This window comes from Podarcis tiliguerta, assembly GCF_965153285.1.
Source record: "Podarcis tiliguerta genome assembly, chromosome: 3".
Classification (NCBI taxonomy): Eukaryota; Metazoa; Chordata; class Lepidosauria; order Squamata; family Lacertidae; genus Podarcis; species Podarcis tiliguerta.
The window spans coordinates 6,574,271-6,595,714 of NC_139536.1; the positions used below are offsets into that span (position 1 = coordinate 6,574,271).

General features: G+C 42.5%; 2 protein-coding genes across 2 annotated transcripts in view; one reads left to right on the forward strand and one right to left on the reverse strand.

Annotated features, from left to right (window-relative positions):
- The window catches only part of BLK (BLK proto-oncogene, Src family tyrosine kinase), an 819,573-nt gene that overhangs the window by 482,832 nt on the left and 315,297 nt on the right, over positions 1-21,444 (forward strand). The gene's annotated exons all lie outside the window — the stretch shown is intronic.
- The window catches only part of LOC310673733 (uncharacterized protein), a gene marked incomplete at its 3' end in the record, with an annotated part of 95,105 nt that overhangs the window by 11,601 nt on the left and 62,060 nt on the right, over positions 1-21,444 (reverse strand). The window contains exons 8-10 of the mRNA XM_083432324.1: positions 7,648-7,764; positions 5,740-5,856; positions 5,472-5,588 (exon numbers count right to left, since the gene is read on the reverse strand). Coding sequence (XP_083288450.1) covers positions 5,472-5,588; positions 5,740-5,856; positions 7,648-7,764 — 351 coding nt within the window. The remainder of the gene's footprint in view (positions 1-5,471; positions 5,589-5,739; positions 5,857-7,647; positions 7,765-21,444) is intronic.

Consider the following 21,444-nt stretch of genomic DNA (forward strand, 5'->3'; position numbering starts at 1 on the left):
GAGAATTGGAAGGGACCCTGAGGATCATCTACTCCATCCCCCTGCAATGCAGGAATCTCAGCTAAAGCATCCCAGACAGATGGCCACCCAACCTCTGCTTAATAGCCTCCAACGAAGGAGCGTCCACAACCTCCTGAGGGAGACCGTTCCACTGTTGAACAGATGTTTTTTTCATTAATTCCCCCCCCCCAAGTCAGAATCCCTTTTCTTGTAACTTGAACCGATTGGTTAGAGTCCTACCCTCCAAGGCATGAGAAAACAAGCTTGCTCCCTCTTCAATGTGACAGCCCTTGTGTTATTTAAAGATGGCTATCATATCTCCTCTCAATCTCCTCATTTGCAGGCTCAACATACCCAGCTCCTTCAGCCATCTTCCACATAAGGCTCGGCCTCCAGAGCCTTGATCATTTGACAGCCCTCCTCTGCTCCTCTGGTCAATATCCTTCTTGAATGCCATATACAAAACGGAAACTCCCTGTGAGCAGGACGTACGCAGGCTTGTGACACACAACAGCCTGCTCCCTTTGTAAGGTGGAACGGAAATATCCTAACATTGAGGAATGAAAGTTCCCCCAGAATGTCTGCTTTATATACATTATTTACACAATGGGCCGCAAGTGATTGGCTAATTCTGGGATTCTCCTGTAGGCCAATCAGGTTGTGGATTCACTTCCACCTGGGGCTGGATTGGGTGGCTGCTGCGGACCAATCAGACTGCTGCATTCTGAATCCTATTCTTCTAGGACCAATCAGACTGCTGCCTTTTGGATCTTATTCAACTCAGTACATAACATCTGTGTTTCTAAACTATGACACACGCAAGGCTTGCCCAGTTTACTGGAATTTCTGCCAGACAACCAAGTATTAGCACAGGGAACATGGATGGATGGTTTGATAACAAAATCTCAGACCCTCCAACATTTTGCCAATTAAACTTGGGATGTGCTTCTTTCAGTGCCATACTCCCAGGCAAATGAGCTGGGGCTTCCCATCTTCTGCCCCCTGTTGTTGTGGTCTCCTCCTCCTCCAGTGGGGGCAGCACTGGGCAGAGGAAGCATGGCAACTGAGTCCAGTGGGGGCAGCCTGACTTGCATCACCAGCAGCTCCCCTCCTCCTCTGCTTCCATGGACTAAAGCGCAGCTGCCTTTTTTTTTTTTTTTTTTTGCCAAAGACATTTGTCTTTGGGTGCTGAGCTCTCACAAGAGCCAGATGACTGTCGAGGGAGCTCAGCACAAAAACCAGGACATCCAATCAGAAACTGGGATATCTTCTGTAATTCTGGGATGTCCAAGTTGAATCAGAACTGTTGATGAATAAGCAATCTTGACTTGACATTAGGCATAGTGGATCTGTGACCCTCCGATTGTTGTTGGACTACAATTCCCATCATCCATGAACTGCAATTCCCACAAGCCCTGGTATATTCTGCATGGGTTGAAGCCAAAGGGAGAGGGGGAAGAAATTATAAGCAGCATGAGGATGAGCTGAGCCCACTCAAGGTAGCCACCGACACTACCTCCCCGCCCCCCCAAAACATACCCTTTCCTCAGTCCATTTCAGCGCCCCCTGCCCCAACCTGGTTTCCTAACATTGTTTCTCCTTTCCACTGCTGATTCTTTCTCCTCCCTGGAGTCTTCCTAACCAGTCAATGATCACATTGTGGAAGTATACCTGAAGGAGCATCTCTACCCTCTTCATTCAGCCCGGACATGGAGGTGCAGCTCCAAGGACCTTCTGGCGTTTCCTTCATTGGGAGAGAAGAGGTTACAGGGAAGCAGGCAGAGGGCCTTTTAGGTAATGGTGACTATGGAACTCAGGGCAACGGCACCAGCGTGGTATTGGTCTAAGACCTGGGAGACATGGGCTCATGGGAGAAAATGATGTACATCACCTTGACTTCCTTGAGGAAAGTTGGGAGAGAAAAGTGGCATGGATATGTGTTCCTATGTGTTGAACTTTAGATATCCTTTTCTGCTTGTATTTTATTTTAATTGGCATCTGCAATTATACTTGGCTATGTTATGAATTAATGTATGTAAATTAAAGTTGAAAAGAAAGAGCCAGATCAATGACTGAATCTGGGATCTTGATCACTAGGCAGCAATAGCCCTTCCCGACTCTTTAGTCTACACTCTCTCCCTGGCACCTCTCTGAGTTCCTTCTTTCCTTCTCAAAATTCCAGAAAACACCCCTTCAGAAAATTCCGAGTCCTACTCAGAGTACACCCATAGAAATCAATAAACCTGATGTGCATTCAGCAGCATCAAATACCACTCCCAATGACCTATGGGCACCCACAAGGCAGTGGCTCCTGAATAATCAGCTCCATTTACGTCATGGCTCCAGTCTGGGTTGAGTTCAGCCTATCCCACCCATGTTCACATAACCAGCTGGGCAGCGAAACCCAAGCTCTGCCTGGGTGCATGGAAAGCATTGGCTGCAGTTATCTGCTCCTGGGACACGGGGATAAGAACTTCAGTGAAGAGGAATTTGGGGCAGATATGATGCACTTCCACCAGAGGAGGGTCATATTTAGTCATAGATCCTTTTTCAAAAAATAAAAAAAAATACAATTTCAAATTTGCAGGTTAATATGTATTTAATTTGATGATCATCTGAACAGACTGATCTTTGTTTCATTGCTTGCTTAACAAATAGATTGATCAGGAACACTTCCAGAAGCAAAGATCCAGAAGAATCAGTGTAGTCGTCAGACATTCTCGCCCATGATTGTGGGCTGCTCACTGATGTCACTCAAGGGCACAGCATTGTGCATTGAAGGCACAGTAAGCAGGAAGAGTTAGACCAGGCGGGCTGCATTTGGTGAGTTCCTCCTGGCAGAACCCCCATTTCCTCTTACATTGATAATTATCCTGCATAAAAGAAAGAAAGAAATAATTGATGGCACTTTCATGAGCCTGGAGTCGGATTGCTCACCTTCAGGAGATGAGGGAGGATCATAAAACTGTAGTGTTGGAAGGACTCAATGGAACATTTAAGGAATCTGTAGCAGAAATGAAGAGGACATGCAGGCCCAGCCCCAGAAGAGCTCTCAGAGGAACATCAGTGCTGACATCCTCTGAGCCATCCTGGATGTCAGGATGGGCCACTGGCAGCCACTGACTCTGAGGACTCTACCACACAAAGTCCCAGGGAGACCTGAGGATCCCACACTCCATTGATGTAGGAGGTGATGACAAAGGCTGAAACCTCAAATTGACACCGCATCTTGCAGGAAAGGTGGTGCTAACTATTATTTTATCTTTTTTTCTGATATTTATATTGCAACCACCCTGTTAAGTAGATTAGGCTGAGTTGCAGTGACTGGCCCAAGGTGAGCTTCTTGGCCAAGTGGGGACTTGAATCCTGATCTGCCAGGTCCTCCTCCAGCACTCTAACTCCTACACCACATTGTTTTTCTATACGGCTGCTGCTGCTACAACATAAAGCCCCCAATTCAGCTTGTTCCTTGATGGAGCAGCTTTAGAGCTGTATTCCTCAGAGGGCAGCCGGCACCTTGTCTCCTCTTGCCCCAATTTTACCTAGCCTTGCCATAGCATAGAACCCAACAGACACCTTGTCCTGGACAGCAAGATGGTCAGTGATTTAGATGGACAGGCATGGAGAGGAAAGTCCTGATTTGACTGAAGCTCTGGTCAATTACATAATTTTTTGACAGAATGGGTGTATTTAGAGGGACCTTATTTATCTACTGTATTTTGATCTATTTTGCCAAAAATAAATGACAAAAACAAAGTAATGGTTCACCGGGTGTTACAGATAGCAATTTGTAAAAAGAGTTTAATTAAAAAGAGTTTAATATGAATAGTTCTATATGAAGTGATTAGAGATATCTGTTCCCAAGTCTCCTTTGGGAAGAAGAGCAAGATAAAAATGAAGTAATAAATAAACCTTCCTAAATAAAAATTAGTTTGTGTGTTTTTTTAGAAAAGAAAAGAAGATTTGGAGAAGAAAATAATCCTACTAAAAAGTGATTTATTAGCAGAATGTTCAGTGAGTGAACAGCTGGATGGAGAGCCAAAAATGACCTGGAGATCAACTAGTCCAACCCTTGTTCAATGCAGGATCTTCAATAACAAGATCCTTCACATATTGTCCCTCAAAACCTGCTTCTCTGTCATTTCCACCCCTTTGGTTCTAGTCCTGCCCTCTGGAACAACTTCCACATGGCAGCCGTGCAAATATTTAGAGGCTGCAATCATGTCTCTCCCTCAAATTAACCTTCTCTTCTCCAGGCTAAACATGCTGAGCTCCTCCAATGTTCCTCAAAACAAACAGCTTTCAAATCTTGTACCCTTCCAGTCTCTTGACTTAGGAGACACTCAAATCAGTCGTTTTCCTTTTTAAAACGTGGGTTCAGAACTGGCTACAGGCTAGAATAGATCTATTAAATTATTTCTCATCTCCAGCCTCAGATTGCAGTTGCTTTTCAATTCATTTCTCCAGTATTTCTAAAAGGCAGAATTAACTACAGTGGTACCTTGGGTTACATATGCTTCAGGTTCCATATGCTTCAGGTTACAGACTCCGCTAACCCAGAAATAGTTCCTCAGGTTAAGAACTTTGCTTCAGGATGAGAACAGAAATCATGCTCGGGCTGCACGATAGCAGTGGGAGGCCCCATTAACTAAAGTGGTGCTTCAGGTTAAGAACAGTTTCAGGTTAAAAACGGACCTCCGGAATGAATTAAGTATTTAACCTGAGATACCACTGTTTCACCATTGTGTGTATCTGAAGAAGTGTGCATGCACACAAAAGCTCATACCAATAAGAAACGTAGTTGGTCTCTAAGGTGCTACTGGAAGGAATTTTTTTATTTTCTTTTGACTACGGCAGACCAACATGGCTACCTACTTGTAACTATAACCATTGTTGGCATTGAAGAATTCCTCCCCTGGTTCAGGTTCTTAGGGACCATGAGGTTTCTAGCTCCGGTTCTGCTGGATATTGTGATGCACTTTGGTACTTCAGGTGAGGTCTGGTGAGTGCAGAATGAAGTGGGACTCTTTGTTGCCAAATCACATATGCGTTCTTTCAGCAGCAGCAGACGGCCGCTTCATCCTCATTTACTGAGTGTTGCCTTAACATTTTGGAAAGTTAGATAAGAGCCACCATTTTTTACTGCCCAGGGGAAGTGCACAGTTGGCACCCATATGAACATCAGTGGCATCAAAATTCCCTGTGCACAGAGGTAAACCTTGAGGCTCTAATGCTTAAAAGAAGATGCAGAACGTAGAAGTGCTGCATCAAATCTGAATCCAAATTTAGACATATAAAAATAGGGTTAATATGTCCTGATTTATAAAGTGATTGACCACTATTCCCTTTAGCACAAGAAAAGCCCTGCTTCTGCTTCCTCCAGTGAAGATGCAGAGTGTAGATCAGGAAATCAGGATGAACAATGAGCAAACGTTCACATGTGAGTGGGACCAATCATGGGTATCACTTACTCCTACAGCAGCGTGCATTAGGGCCACAGTTGACGTTTGCAATCTCTTCATAGGTACAGTTCGCAGTCCTTGGGGCCTGGCAAAATCCTCCCAAGAGTGTACACAATGGAGGTTCATCTGTGCAAAAGAGAGGGAAGTTGATTTTCATCATTTGAGAGAACATATTGTGCTTCCTCCAGTGAAGAACCAGAGTGTAGATCAGGAAAACATGATTAAAAATGAGCAAACATTCACACGTGAGTGGGACCAACTCATGGGTATCACTTACTCCTACAGCAGCGTGCATTAGGACCACAGTAGACGTTTGCAATCTCTTCATAGGTACAGTTCGCAGTCCTTGGCGCCTGGCAAAATCCTCCCGAGAGTCTACACAGTAGAGGTTCATCTGTGCAAAAGAGAAGAAATTAAATTAAAGCCTTCTGTAAAGCGTGTTCTCCTTCAGGGAGAGCACGTGTTGCGGTGGGGTCTACTGAGCCACCCCTCTGTTACCAGGCAGGGTCTCTAAAGATGGCCTGGGGCAGTGATTGGTTCACTGGGTTGCTGGGGTAAAAGTTATGTTGCAATTTTTGTGGGAGGGGTAAAATGTTTAAATACTCTGCACGCAGCCTTGTACTTTCTCTTTTGCTGCGTGCAACGGATCACCCGCCCTAGAGTAAGGGGTTGTTGCGTTGACCTTGCTATGCCTGTCATGGGGTCGTCTGCCTTTGAGCGGGGGCCTGGTAGGATTTTTTCCACCTGGCAAATTGGCTGGCTGGGTGGTTTTTGCCTACTGCGTAGCAAATCGTCACAACTTGTAAGGTTGTGGTTAGGCATTGGTTATAAATTGGTGGAGGAGGGGTTAGGATAGGCTGTGCCTGCCCCTCCATGGTTGTTGTGGAAAGGGAATTCCGTTAAAGGAATCCTGGGGCTTGCCATCTTTTCGTCCAATCCCTGGAATGGGACTAGGGCCGGCAAGCCTTCGGGGAGCAGGCGGGTGAGAGTTGAGGGTCTGTGACTCAGCTCCAATTTCTCCCCGACTTGCTTTCCCCCGCACTGTCTTTCGGTGGTGCCCGGAAGTCAGTTCTGTCCCCAGGTGGGGGGACAGATAGTCTTAACCAATGCCTAAACAACCACTCACGGTTTGTATTTGAATAAAGTTGTGGCCAAAATCATGCCAAAAATCTTAAACAAAAATTACGTGTCTGTTGTGAGTTATTTGGGGGGTGGATTGGGGACCTCGACACGCAACAGCAAATCAGTATTATTATGTCCCATAATGCTGATGGGAAGATCGAGGCTGAGAGTGAAAGTATGGTTATCCATAGGCCAACTGGTGAGTTCATGGTAGAGTCTCACAGACTTGGATTGTCCAGCATGGGAAGTCCTGATTTCACTGATGCTCTGGTCAACATTATTTTTGTACTTCAGGTGAGTTCTGGTGAGTGCAGAATGAAGTGGGAATCTTTGTTGCCAAATCATATTTGTGTTCCTTCAGCAGCAGCAGACTGCTGGCTCATCCTCACTTACTCAGCGCTGTCTTAAGATTTTGGAGAGTTAGAAGAAGAAGAGGAGTTTGGATTTGATATCCCGCCTTTCACTCCCTTTTTAAGGAATCTCAAAGCAGCTAACATTCTCCTTTCCCTTCCTCCCCCACAACAAACATTCTGTGAGGTGAGTGGGGTTGACAGACCTCAAAGAAGTGTGACTGGCCCAAGGTCACCCAGCAGCTGCATGTGGAGGAGCGGAGACGCGAACCCGGTTCCCCAGATTACGAGACTACCGTTCTTAACCACTACACCACACTGGCTCTCAGATCAGACACTTAGATCAGAGCTGCCATTTTTTATTCCCCATGGGAAGAGCAGCCTGCACAGTTTGCACCCATATGAACACCTGCGACAACAAAATTCCCTGTGCACAGATGAAAACTTTGAGGCTCTAATGCTTAAAAGAAGTTGCAGAACCTAGAAGTGCTGCATCAAAACTGAATCCAACTTTTTACTTCTAAAAACAGAATTAATATGCCCTGAGCGTATTATCAGCTACTCTGATCCAGAAACTGTTCAGTGATTATTTCCTTAAGCACAAGCAAAGCCCTGCTTTCTCCAGTGAAGATGTAGAGGGTAGATCAGGAAAACAGGATTAAAAATGAGAAAACTTGCACAAGTGGGACCACCAAGTCATGAATATCACTTACTCCTACAGCAGCGTGCATTAGGACCACAGGAGATGTTTGTAATCTCTCCAAAGGTACAGTTCGCAGTCCTTGGGTCCTGGCAAAATCCTCCCGAGAGTCTACACAATGGAGGTTCATCTGTGCAAAAAAGAGGGAATTAAATTAAAGCCTTCTGTAACAGCAAATCAGTATTATTATGTCCCATAATGCTGATGGGGAGATTGAGGCTGAGAGTGAAAGTATGGTTATCCATAGGCCACCTGGTGAGCTCATGGTGGAGTCTCACAGACTTGGATTGTCAGGCATGGGAAGTCCTGATTTCACTGATGCTCCGGTCAACATTATTTTTGTACTTCAGCTGAGTTCTGGTGAGTGCAGAATGAAGTGGGAATCTTTGTTGCCAAATCATGTTTGTGTTCCTTCAGCAGCAGCAGACTGCTGGGTCATCCTCGCTTAGTCAGCGCTGTCTTAAGATTTTGGAGAGTTAGAAGAAGAAGAGGAGTTTGGATTTGATATCCCGCCTTTCACTCCCTTTTTAAGGAATCTCAAAGCGGCTAACATTCTCCTTTCCCTTCCTCCCCCACAACAAACAGTCTGTGAGGTGAGTGGGGCTGAGAGACTTCAGAGAAGTGTGACTGGCCCAAGGCCCTAATAATGAATTAAATTGTCATTATTAGAAAGGACTTCTTGTGCAAAACAGAAACATTCATTGTACGGACGTTTTGTTTTGAGCCTTGGAAGAGCACTTCCAAGTATGAGAGCCTGAGGTCCTGGACTAGGAAATGGGAGACCAGCCTTCAAATCCAGCCTCATCATAAGGCTCACAGAGTGGCCTTGGGCCAGTCACTCACTTTTAGCCTGATCTGCCTCGCAGTGTTGTTGTGAGGATTAAATTAGGAAGAACCACAGAAGGCACCTTGAGCTCCATTGGGTAAAAGGTGGGACATGAAATCAATGAAGGAATGAATGAATGAATGAATGAAAAAATAAATATTCAGAGCCTTCTGTAACAGCAAGTCAGTATTATTATGTCCCATTATTATGTACTGATGGGGAGATTGAGGCTGAGACTGAAAGCGTGGTTTGCCCAATGCCAGCTGGGGAGCTCATGGTGGAATCTCACTGGTCTACATTGTCAGGCATGGGAAGTCCTGATTTGATGTCAAAGTACAAGTAGATAAATAGGTAGCGCTCCGGCGGGAAGGTAAACGGTGTTTCCATGTGCTGCTCAGATTTCACCAGAAGCGGCTTAGTCTTGCTGGCCGCATGTCCTGGAAAAACTGTCTGTGGACAAATGAGGGCTCCCTCGGCCAGTAAAGCGAGCTGAGCGCTGCAACCCCTGAGTCATTCATGACTGGACTTAACTGTCAGGGGTCCTTTACCTTTACCTTTTTGTTTATATAAATATTTATTGACTGCATTTTAGTGTATTTTGCAAAAAAACAAAACAAATCCCCCCCAAACAAATCAATTGATATCACTTACTCCTGCAGCAGGTTCCGTTGTTGCCACAGAAGACCCCTGTAATTTCTCCATAGATGCAGTTAGTAGTTGCTGGGAATTCGCAAGTTCCTCCTAATAGTTCACAAGCAAATTGCCCTGTGTAAAAGAGAAAGGAAATAAATTTGTTTAATGCGGGCAAAAGGGTTACAACTACTTTTTTTCCAAACCAGAACCCTGCGTATTTAATGGGATGACCAACTTTTACAGGCTTCTGCTGCCTCTCAACCTGCTAACTACTATTTCATTGGCCAACATTAGCAAGGGTCAGATCAGTCCTCCTTCTCTGCAAACACTCCAGCTGATTCCTGAACCTTGTAAGGGTGCTGACACTCAGCTGCACCCGGCCACTTGTGTGGTGTATAAGTCATAACATTATGATGATGATTACTGCTCCTGGGATCTTTTCAGCACAGCCGCCAAGCCTAAATTTTATAGATTGCTAATGGAAGGGGAGAAAAATGAGCAGATAATACACCCACAGACCCACATAATTGGCAACTGAGTCAGACTTCATTCCATTCTACTGAAGTTTCCCCTTTGCTTTTAACATCTGCTAATCAGAAATACAGCTGTTCTGAGCTTCAGAAATACCTTGACATTTGTGCCCTCTCTGAGAATGGTATTTTCTGCAATCTCCCCAGTAGTGTTGCCAATGTATCTTGCTCAGCTCACACCCAACTGTGCTGGATATAGTCTTTCTTGGCTCCCAGCCAGGTGAGGAGGGGGTAAGGCGCACCCATTTGCCCAGTGGGCACCATCTCTTCATTGGTTATGCTCATGGGGTCCTGAGGTGGCAACTGTGGGCATTCTTTAACAAAGAAACTTGCTGGGTTAGGTCTACAATGGAATGCTTCATCAGATATTTACTCTTCATAGATCCAGGACCTCTGGAATTAGGAAGGACTTGGGGATCATGGACACTAACTTTCCAAACTTTTCCAAGCAATATAAATGACCACCATGGAATTTCCTGGTTGCTAAGGCTGCATCCTGAACATTGCTGCTTTTGCAAAAGTCATGTATTCAAATTCAATTTCATTATTAAATAGGTTTTAAAATACTTTCCTCCCCACCCCTTTTTAAGCAGCTGGATAGGATAGGAAGCTGCCAAGTAAGACTGTTGTTCCATCAAGCTCAGAGCTGTCTACACTGACAGGCAGAAGGTCTTAAGTGTTGCCGACCAGGGAAATACCTGGGAATCAACCTGAGACCTTCTGCATTTGCAGCAGATGCTCCCACCCTGTGCCCTCTTACCTGCAACAACGTGGAAGAAGATGAAGACCAGAGCAAAGCTCATGAAGAGGAACCTCATGGCTGCAGTTTCTTCTGAGATCTCTGCCAAAGGGAAGGCACTCTAAGGCAGAAGGCACTCGAGTTTGGATGGAACAAGGAGGTTCTCTTTATTTATAGTGTTGTTGTTCCAAAAAGATGCTGAAACACACATTTGAGCATTTGAGTGGGAAATGCTGCAAGCAGGTATTTCCTGCAGCTGTCAGCATCTGAACCGTCCAGGCCATTTTTTCTTAACTCATCGTAGGCAATTTATTCATCTTGCAGACCATCCCAAGATTTATCTGCAGAACAATCTTTCTCATCCTGTTCTCTTTCCATATCAATTAACAGATTTCCCTTCATCTCACAAAAGCTGCTCCCAACTTCATGGCGCCTGGATAGAAAAGAAGTGGAATTTCGGGTAACAGCTTGGCCATAGTGCAGGTTGATGCGGCCTCTTTTGGTTGGACTGTTCAGTTCGACTGCAGTTGCCATACCTACCAAGAAAGAAACGTTTCAGTGTGCTTTTCTCCTGGCCTGCACATTATTAGATGCATTTTGCTTAACATGCTTGTTATTGTGATGCATATAGTTTTATGTCCATTGCCCCTATTAGATGCTTCCCCCCCCACCCACATAAATTATTTACTTTATCCCATCATTCATAAGTTATAAACACAAGCAAGAACAACAACAAGAAGATGAGAGGAGAAACATCTTGGTAGAAACATTGTTTAAATTCTTTATATCAGTTGTACTCTGCTTTGCAGCCATAAGACCCCCAGAGTAGCTTACATACAATTTAAAAAACAAAACATGGCACACAAGTGGAAAAGGACAAGAAAGGAAGGCAAAAACGAAAACCAGATCTCCTTACCAATTTCTAGACAATAAGCATTTTGCTTAGCATGCTTGTTTTTGTGTTGCATGTAGTTTTATGTACATTTTATGACCCCATTCTCCCCCAAGCAACCACATAAATCGGTGTTAAAGAAGGATAGAACTTTCTTTATGTATGCTACAACAGCAGCAAGAATACTCATCGCGAAGTATTGGAAGACATAAGAATTACCCACTTTGGAAGAATGGCAGATGAAGGTGATTGATTATATGGAATTGGCGGAAATGACTGGTAGAATCCGAAACCAGGGAGAAGAGTTGGTGGAGGAAGATTGGAAGAAATTTAAAGACTATTTACAGAAATATTATAAAATTAATGAATGTTAGAATGATGTTGGATTGAGGTTAAGGGGTTTTTAGTTAACAACGGTACGAAGGAATATGTAAAAACGGAATGTTAACAGGTGAAAACTTAAAGGTATAATATATCAAGATCAAGATAAGGATAAAGTAAAGAGGGAAAGGATTTGCTGAATAAATAAATTGAATTGGAATACAAGGAGGGGAGGTATGGGGAGGTCCGGGAGACAAGCAAATGCAAGATATGTTATGAAAAATTGAATTGTTTTTAATTGTTTTTCTTTATTATTTTTGTATTTTTCTTTTTCCTTTTTGTTACGTTATGGAAAATCTTAATAAAATATTATTTTAAAAAAATAATAAAAAAGCAACCACATAAATTAATGACTTGATCCCATCTTTCCAAAAATATAAACAAGAAGAACAACAAATCTATAAAAAACACCCAGCACCCCAACAACGGCGTGTTTTAATTTCATCACTTCCAGTTCAAATTCGTTTACAGAAATCGTTTGAAAAGCAATGCTTATTTTCGCTAGTTGTCGGCATTTTCTTTGACTAACTACTTTGTACTGGCGTCTTCCAGCACGTGATTTAAATTTTCCATTTCCGCAAAAACGTGCCTAGAGCACATGGTATGAATTCCACAAGCTGCATTTAATGATGAATGTTAAGCGAGAAGCAGGCGGGCGCTGGGCGAGGAGTCTGTGGCAGGCAAAGGGCAGTGGTGGGGCGTGGTTGGCCTTGTTCAATGGCGCGGAGGTTAATTTGGGGCCTAAACTAAATTTGGGGGTGCTGGGTGATCTTTGCACCCCGGTGGCACATATGCTAAAGACGGCCCTGGTAAGAGCTGTTCAACTGTGGACTTTTCTTCCTTGGAGGTTTTGAAGCACAGTTTGGATGGTTATCTGTCATGGATGCTTTAGCTGAGATTCCTGCATTGCAGGGGTTGGAGAAGATGAACCATGAGGTACCTTCCAACTCTGCATTTCTATCATTCTATGATACTAAGACGACTTGTTCCCACTGAATAATGTGATCTGTGATTCAATACGTGTGAAAACAGTAGTGATGCCCTTCAGCTGAGGGACCTGATCCTGTTGTTGAGGAGCAGGGGAAGCAGTGCCATTTTTCTGGAAAGGAACAGATGAGGTTCCTTCCTCCACCAGGAATTGCTCTTGCTGGGATACAGCAGATGACGTGCCTCTCTGCCCAGGGACTTGTTCCTGCTGGGAAGCTGCAGCCAAGGTGTCCTTTTCTCAAGAACTTATTCCAGATGTTAAGCAGGAGGAGATGCCATTGCAATCTGTTTTAGCACCTGCTGTTCTTGTACTGAAAGAGTCACAATGCCTGGAAGTACATCAAGTATATATGCTTCTAGTGTTAATTAAACTGCTGCAATCGACATTATTCAAACCCCATTGCAAATCAGGTTTACTCTCAAGATTTAAGGACTTTCAGCTGTTTGCAATGCGCAAATCAAGCAAAAGCAATTGAAATAGCTCAACACAACAGATGCTTCAAATGGTTCCCCCCCATTCAACTGAAAATGCCTGAGTTGCCTTTTGTTTCCCTCTTCCCTCCCTGTTCTTTCATCCTTGTGTGCCATTTCTTTTTTAAAAAATGAGATTGCACATACGCCACTTGGGGAGCCTTTCCCCCCTGAAAAACAGGGTATAAATGAAAAAAAAACAATTTAATAATTTAATAATAAATAAGGTTTCTACTAATAGGTGTCTTGTCACATCTACATTGGTACCTCAGGTTAAGTACTTAATTCGTTCCGGAGGTCCGTTCTTAACCTGAAACTGTTCTTAACCTGAAGCACCACTTTAGCTAATGGGGCCTCCTGCTGCTGCCGCGACGCAAGAGCACAATTTCTGTTCTCATCCTGAAGCAAAGTTCTTAACCTGAAGCACTATTTCTGGGTTTGCGGAGTCTGTAACCTGAAGCTTATGTACCCTGAAGCGTATGTAACCCCAGATACCACTGTAGATACTGTTTATTTATAGTGAATGATGTAACAAAACCACTAATTTGTATGGTGTGTTTTTTTTGGGGGGGGGAGGTGTCACAAAATAGGGGAGGAGCACATAAAAATACAAGCATCACAGAAGCAAGCATATTAAGCAAAAATGAATCCAAAACTGCAGACCAGAAGAAAAGCCAATGGAAAAGACTCTTTCTTTGTAGGTACAGTGGTACCTTGGTTCCACTGTACTCAAACAACTTGGAACCCAAATGCTGCAAACCTGGAAGTAAGTGTTCCGGATGCCGAACCTTTTCAGAAGCCAAAGGTGCTCCGTTTTGAGTGTGTGATTGACTGATTGTGTGACTGCTGTACATTGTTTATTGCTTTCATTTTATGGATCAACCGTCTCGTTAAATAGTAAAATTCACGTTAAATTGCTGTTTTAGGGGTTGTTTTTAGAAGTTTGGAATGGATTAAACCATTTTGCATTACTTACTATGGAAAAGCGCGCCTTGGTTTTGTAATGGACTTCCAGAACGGATTAAGTTTGAGAACCAAAGTACCACTGTACTGCAATTGTGGTTGCATCAGACTGCATTAAAGCAAATCTACTCAACAACATTCCGCTTCCTTTCCATCCAGGCGCCGTGAACGTGGCAGCTGATTCTGTGAGATGACGGGAAATCTGTTAATTGATATGGAATGGGAAAAACCGCACCCGAAGTACAGCACACGTTGTGATTGTTTGAGAAAGGATGTTCTTCAGGTAAATCCCAAGAAGTTCTCCAAGATGAATAGATTGCCTAGGATGAGTTAAGAAAAAATGGCCTGGACGGTTCAAATGCTGACAGCTGCAGGAAATACCTGTTTGCAGCATTTCCCACTCAGATGCTCAAATGTGTGTTTCAGCATCTTTTTGGCACGGCAACACTATAAGTGGAGAGAATCTCCTTGTTCCATCCAAACTCCACTTCCTTCTGCCTTAGAGTGCCTTCCCTTTGGCAGAGAGCTCAGAAGAAACTGCAGCCATGAGGTTCCTTTACCTGAGCTTTGCTCTGGTTTTCATCCACTTCCACGTTGTTGCAGATAAGAGAGCAGCTTAAGCTCAGATGGGAGAGCATCTGCTGCAAATACAGAAGGTCTCAGGTTGAGTCCCAGGTATTTCCCCATCCAGGAACCCTGAAGAACTGTTGTGTGTCCGTGTAGACCATTCTCTCTTATGTGTAGTATAATTCTTTATTATTTTCCCCCCAAACATATTCACAATGATATTCCTATCAAATATTCACATTGTTTCATAAATTGACTTCCCACCCCCACTTCTGCAATGTTTCTACTCAAACACTTTCTACTGCATTACATCTTTATCTATTACAAAAAGTTTCTGAACTAAAGTTATTTTATCATTTTTTCTCCATGGCTTTTATCCTGCCCACAATTTCATCTGACTACAGTTTCTTTTTTAAATCCACAAAGGCCTCCATTCTTTAGAAACATTCATCATTCTGATCTCTCAATTTCTGTGCATATGATATTCTAGCTACTGTACATAAATACTTTCAGGCTTTTGGGGAATAGCCCATTTCAACATTTTCTTCATTTCGTTATATATTGTTTCCCCAAAACCCATGGAAAGACAGCCTTATTGCATTATTTCCAAAACAGGGAACGGACAATCTACTTATTAACGCCTATTGCACTCCTAAATAATGATTATAAATTATATGCAAATATTTTAGCCGAAAGATCAAAAAAAGTCTTCCAGATGATTATACACAATGACCAAGCTGGCTTGTTGCCCGGGAGGCACATTTATAGCAACACTGGAAACATTATAAACTTATTAGATTATTTAGACTTAAGAATAGAAAAGAAGGCAGGCTTAACGGCCATAGATGCTGAAAAAGCTTTTGATAGGGTCTCCTGGAAATTTATGAAAGGTCTATTATACCATATGGATTTTGGTATGCAGTATATAAAAGGGCTCCTGCCAACCAAGCAGTTCGAAAGCACACAGTGCAAATAGATAAATAGGTACTGCTCCAGCGGGAAGATAAACGGCATTTCCATGCGCTGCTCTGGTTCGCCAGAAGCGGCTTAGTCATGCTAGCCACATGACCCGGAAGCTGTACGCCGGCTCCCTCGGCCACTAAAGCGAGATAAGCGCCACAACCCCAGAGTCAGTCATGACTGGACCTAATGGTCAGGGGTCCCTTTACCTTTATGTAAAAGGGATTGAAGCAATATATTCAAAACAAAAAGCTAAAATTATAATAAATGGAAATTTATCACAGGAGTATGAAATCAGTAAAGGGGTCAGACAAGGTTGCCCACTATCCCACTTAATTTTTATATTAACATTGGAAGTTTTATGAAAACAATTTAGGGAGGAAAAAGAAATAAAAGGGATTGTGCTGGGAAATAGAAGTTACAAAATGAGGGCATTTGCTGTTGATCTAATCATAACTATGGAGCAACCAAAACAGAGTTTAACAAAGGCGTTGGAAATAATATATGGCTACGGTAAAGTTGTGGGGTTCAAACTGAATTCAAACAAGACAAAACCATTAGTTAAAAATTTGTCGCCAGATGAAAAAGCAGAATTAGAAAAAATAATACAAATTAAAATCTACCCAAAAATCAAGTATTTAGGATTATGGATAACACCAAAGAATATTAACTTGTATGAAGATAATTATATTAATTGTTGGAAAGATATCAAAAGACAGTTGGAGACATGGACAAGCTTAAATTTATCATTCCTGGGCAGTATTTCGGTAATTAAAATGATAGTCTTACCGAAGCTATTCTTTTTATTCCAAATGATTCCAATTATAGGAAAGACCAGTGGTATTGACAAGTGGCAAAAAGAAATTTCTAAATTTTTGTGGAAGGGTAAAAGACCAAGACTAAAGCATAAGATATTAATAGATACTGTAGAAAGAGGTGGCTTCGGGTTACCGGATTTGAAGCTATATTACAAAGCCTCATGTCTTCTCTGGTTGAAAGATTGGTGTTTATTGAAAAATTGGGATATTTTAGATCTAGAAGGCCATGATACCTGTTTTGGATGGCATGGCTATCTTAATTATGGGAAAATAAAGGCGCACCGGAGTTTTTCAGATCATATAATAAGAAATGCTTTATATAAGGTGTGGGAAAAATACAAAAGATATTTGGAACAGAAAACCCCAAGATGGAACTCTCCATTGGAAGCAATCGCTGTTAAAAAAACCAAAACATCAAAGAGAACTGGATAACGTATAACACAATATTAAGGGAGGAGGAGGGTCAACTAATATTGATAAGTTATGAGAAAATAAAAGATCACCTTTCTAGTTTGCTAGATTACTTCCAGGTGAATGAAATGTTCAGACAGGATAAGCAGATAGGTTTTGAAAAGCAGCCTTCAAGATTTGAAAGAGAATTACTGAATAGTAAAACTAAAATAATCACAAAAATGTATAGACTTCTTTTAGACTATGAAGTAATGGATGAGGAGGTTAAGGCTTCAGTGATAAAGTGGGCCCAAGATGTGGGCCATCCAGTTATGCTAAAAGATTGGGAAAAGTTATGGAAGGTAAATTTGAAATTTACAGCCAGCTATAATATAAGAGAGAACATGATGAAAATGGCTCATAGGTGGTACCTCACTCCTTCCAGATTATCAAGAATGTATAAAAATTTGGTGAATGCTTGTTGGAGATGTGGAGGAAATAACGGTGACATGATCCACATGTGGTGGACGTGTGAAAAGATCAAGATTTTTTTTGGGGGGGGGGAATATATGATGAATTAAAAAAGATGATGGGGATAACTTTTACTAAAAAACCGGAGGCATTTCTATTAAGTATTATAGATAAATAGATCCCAAAAAATCTAAGAGAGGTATTCTTGTATGCAACCACAGCAGCTCGTACACTTGTGGCCAAGGGATGGAAAGATCACGAGGCTCCAAAAATAACAGATTGGCAAATCAAATTATAGGAATTGGTGGAGACGGCTCAATTGACTAGTAAACTCAGAGGAAACTCAAAGCAAAAATTTGCGGAAAAATTGGATGGTTATAGAAGATATGTTCAAAAATACAATAATAGTTTTCACTCCGTGCTAGCATTCGAGTGATAAAGGAACTAAAAGGAGGTGGATAACAATTAAGGATTTATTATGTTTTCAGAATGTATTAGAAAAATTATATAGAAAGGTTTATTGTTTTGTGTACATTCAAATGTAAGATAAAATATATGCAAAGGGACTTGACAGGAAGTCAAAGCTGAAGAAAAGATTTTGGAAAATAAAAAGGGGAAAAATATTTACCGTATTTTTCGCTCTATAACACGCACCTGACCATAACACGCACATCTTTTTTAGAGGAGGAAAACAAGGGGGGGGGGGGGACTTCTGAATGCAACAGTGGATTTGCCCCTGCACTCGCGCCAGTCGGCTCCAGGGACCACACATTCGCTCAATAACACGCACAGACATCTCCCCTTACTTTTTAGGAGAAAAAAACTCTGTGTTATAGAGACAAAAGTATGGTACTTTCATTATTATCATTTTCTCTGAGGGTGTGGGTGTCTGCACATATGTGTGTTGTATGCAATGTTTGGGAGGAAATAAGACGGTAAATAACAAATAACAAACTAAATATCGATGTATGTAATTTTTATTTCTTAATCATATTTAGTGGTAGTATGGCTGTATTGTTTTTTGTAACATAAAATCATTCAATAAAAATTATTATTTTAAAAAAACCTTTAGCTTTTTTGCATGTCCACCACGTTAAGAAGAATGAGCCATCTATTTGCTTACATTTCCAGCATTTACTTGACATCTTGGCCAGTTTATTTGACATTCCATACCACCTGCACCTCATTTTAAAATGATTTTCTATAAGTGTAAAAGGAGCAGTAAATTTCATTTCCTTTTTCCATGACTTCTTTTCCAAGATTGATGCAAATGATAGATAATTTTGGTCAAACTTCTTGATATTCTATAAATTGGGCAAAGTCGGAATTGCTTCCCGGAAGTAAAGGTGACTTTATTTATTTAGCTAAGAATTATCAGTTCCATATTTGCAGAGAATATGGAACTGATTTAGATATTTAGATGTTTACATATTTAGATATTTAGATGATATTTAGATATGTAGGTATAACCATACCAAAGGATATCACCCAACTAGCCAACAAAGTACCTAATGAGGTTTCTTTATATAGTGATAGAATTATAGAATCAGAGAATTGGAAGGGACCCTGAGGGTCATCTACTCCATCCCCCTGCAATGCAGGAATCTCAGCTAAAGCATCCCAGACAGATGGCCACCCAACCTCTGCTTAATAGCCTCCAAGGAAGGAGCGTCCACAACCTCCTGAGGGAGACCGTTCTACTGATGAACAGATGTTTCTTTCATTAATTCCCCCCCCCCCCCAAGTCAGAATCCCTTTTCTTGTAACTTGAACCAATTGGTTAGAGTTCTACCCTCCAAGGCATGAGAAAACAAGCTTGCTCCCTCTTCAATGTGACAGCCCTTGTGTTATTTGAAGATGGCTATCATATCTCCTCATTTGCAAGCTCAACATACCCAGCTCCTTCACCCATCTTCCACATAAGGCTTCGTCTCCAGAGCCTTGATCATTTGACAGCCCTCCTCTGCTCCTCTGGTCAATATCCTCCTTGAATGCCAAATCCTCAGTTTTTAATTGATAATTGCATTTTTAGTAAGGATATTCTAACAGAAGAGCTGGAAGTAAATTTGGCAAACGGTTGGTTCAGCTGTTTCTGGAATCCAGGTTTCTGTTCTGTTCAGTTGAAATATACTGAGAGTTGAGTGTGGATTTCATGCTCTTTATTCAGCTCATAGTAGTGAGTGTTGGGATACTGCCAGGGAGTCAGGAGCATCAGGCAGCCTCATCAGGCAGGCCTCTATCGTCGTCTCTGGACGATCTCCAGGCTTCCATTGGAACAGCATCAGTCAATTAGCTACACGAGCCTCAGACACATTCCAGGACTGGTGCACACCCTTTTCGCAGAGTTTCCACAACGGAAGATTCACCCAGGAAAGCATATTTACAGCTTTATTCAATGTTGGTCAGAACAAAGGAAAAACATGATTGCTTGCTTCGATGTCGAGGAAACAGCCAGAACAAAAGCTATATACAAAACGGAAACTCCCTGTGAGCAGGACGTATGCAGGCTTGTGACACACAACAGCCTGCTCCCTTTTTAAGGTGGAACAGAAATACCCTAACATCGAGGAATGAAAGTTCCCCCAAAATATCTGCTTTATATACATTATTTACACAATGGGCCGCAAGTGATTGGCTAATTCTGGGATTCTCCTGTAGGCCAATCAGGTTGTGGATTCACTTCCACCTGGAGGTGGATTGGGTGGCTGCTGCGAACCAATCAGACTGCTGCATTCTGAATCCTATTCTTCTAGGACCAATCAGACTGGTGCCTTTTGGATCTTATTCAACTCAGTACATAACATCTGTGTTTCTAAACTATGACACCCAAGGCTTGCCCAGTTTACTGGAATTTCTGCCAGACAACCAAGTATTAGCACAGGGAACATGGATGGATGGTTAGATAACAAAATCTCACACCCTCCAACATTTTGCCAATTAAACTTGGGATGTGTGTCTTTCAGTGCCATACTCCCGGGCAAATGAGCTGGGGCTTCCCATCTCCAGCCCCCTGTTGTTGTGGTCTCCTTCTCCTCCAGTGGGGGCAGCACTGGGCAGAGGAAGCATGGCAACTGAGTCCAGTGGGTGCAGCCTGACTTGCATCACCAGCAGCTCCCCCTCCTCCTCTGCTTCCATGGACTAAAGCGCAGCTGCCTTTTTTTCCACCAAAGACATTTGTCTTTGGGTGCTGAGCTCTCACAAGAGCCAGCTGACTGGCGAGGGAGCTCAGCACAAAAACCAGGACATCCAATCAGAAACTGGGATAGCTTCTGTAATTCCGGGATGTCCCAGTTGAATCAGAACTGTTGATGAATAAGCAATCTTGACTTGACATTAGGCATAGTGGATCTGTGACCCTCCGATTGTTGTTGGACTACAATTCCCATCATCCATGAACTGCAATTCCCACAAGCCCTGGTTTATTCTGTGTGGGTTGAAGCCAAAGGGAGAGAGGGAGGAAATTATAAGCAGCATGAGGATGAGCTGAGCGCATTCAAGGTAGCCACCGACACTACCTGCCCCCCCAAAAAAACATACCCTTTCCTCAGTCCATTTCAGTGCCCCAATCTGGTTTCCTAACATTGTTTCTCCTTTCCACTGCTGATTCTTTCTCCTCCTTGGAGTCTTCCTAACCAGTCAATGATCCCATTGTGGAAGTATACCTGAAGGAGAATCTCTACCCTCATCATTCAGCCCGGACACGGAGGTCCAGCTCCAAGGACCTTCTGGCGTTTCCTTCATTGGGAGAGGAGAGGTTACAGGGAAGCAGGCAGAGGGCCTTTTAGGTAATGGTGACTATGGAACTAAGGGCAACGGCACCAGCGTGGTATTGGTCTAAGACCTGGGAGACATGGGCGCACGGGAGAAAACGATGTACATTGCCTTGAGTTCCTTGAGGAAAGTTGGGAGAGAAATGTCTAAAGAAACAAACAAATTGAAAGTGGCATAGATATGTGTTCCTATGTGTTGAACTTTAGATATCCTTTTCTGTTTGTATTTTATTTTAATTGGCATCTGCAATTATACTTGGCTATGTTATGATTTAATGTATGTAAATTAAAGTTGAAAAGAAAGAGCCAGATCAATGATTGAATCTGGGATCTTGATCACTAGGCAGCAATAGCCCATCCCAACTCTTCAGTCCCACCTCCCCCTGGCACCTCCCTGAGTTCCTTCTTTCAT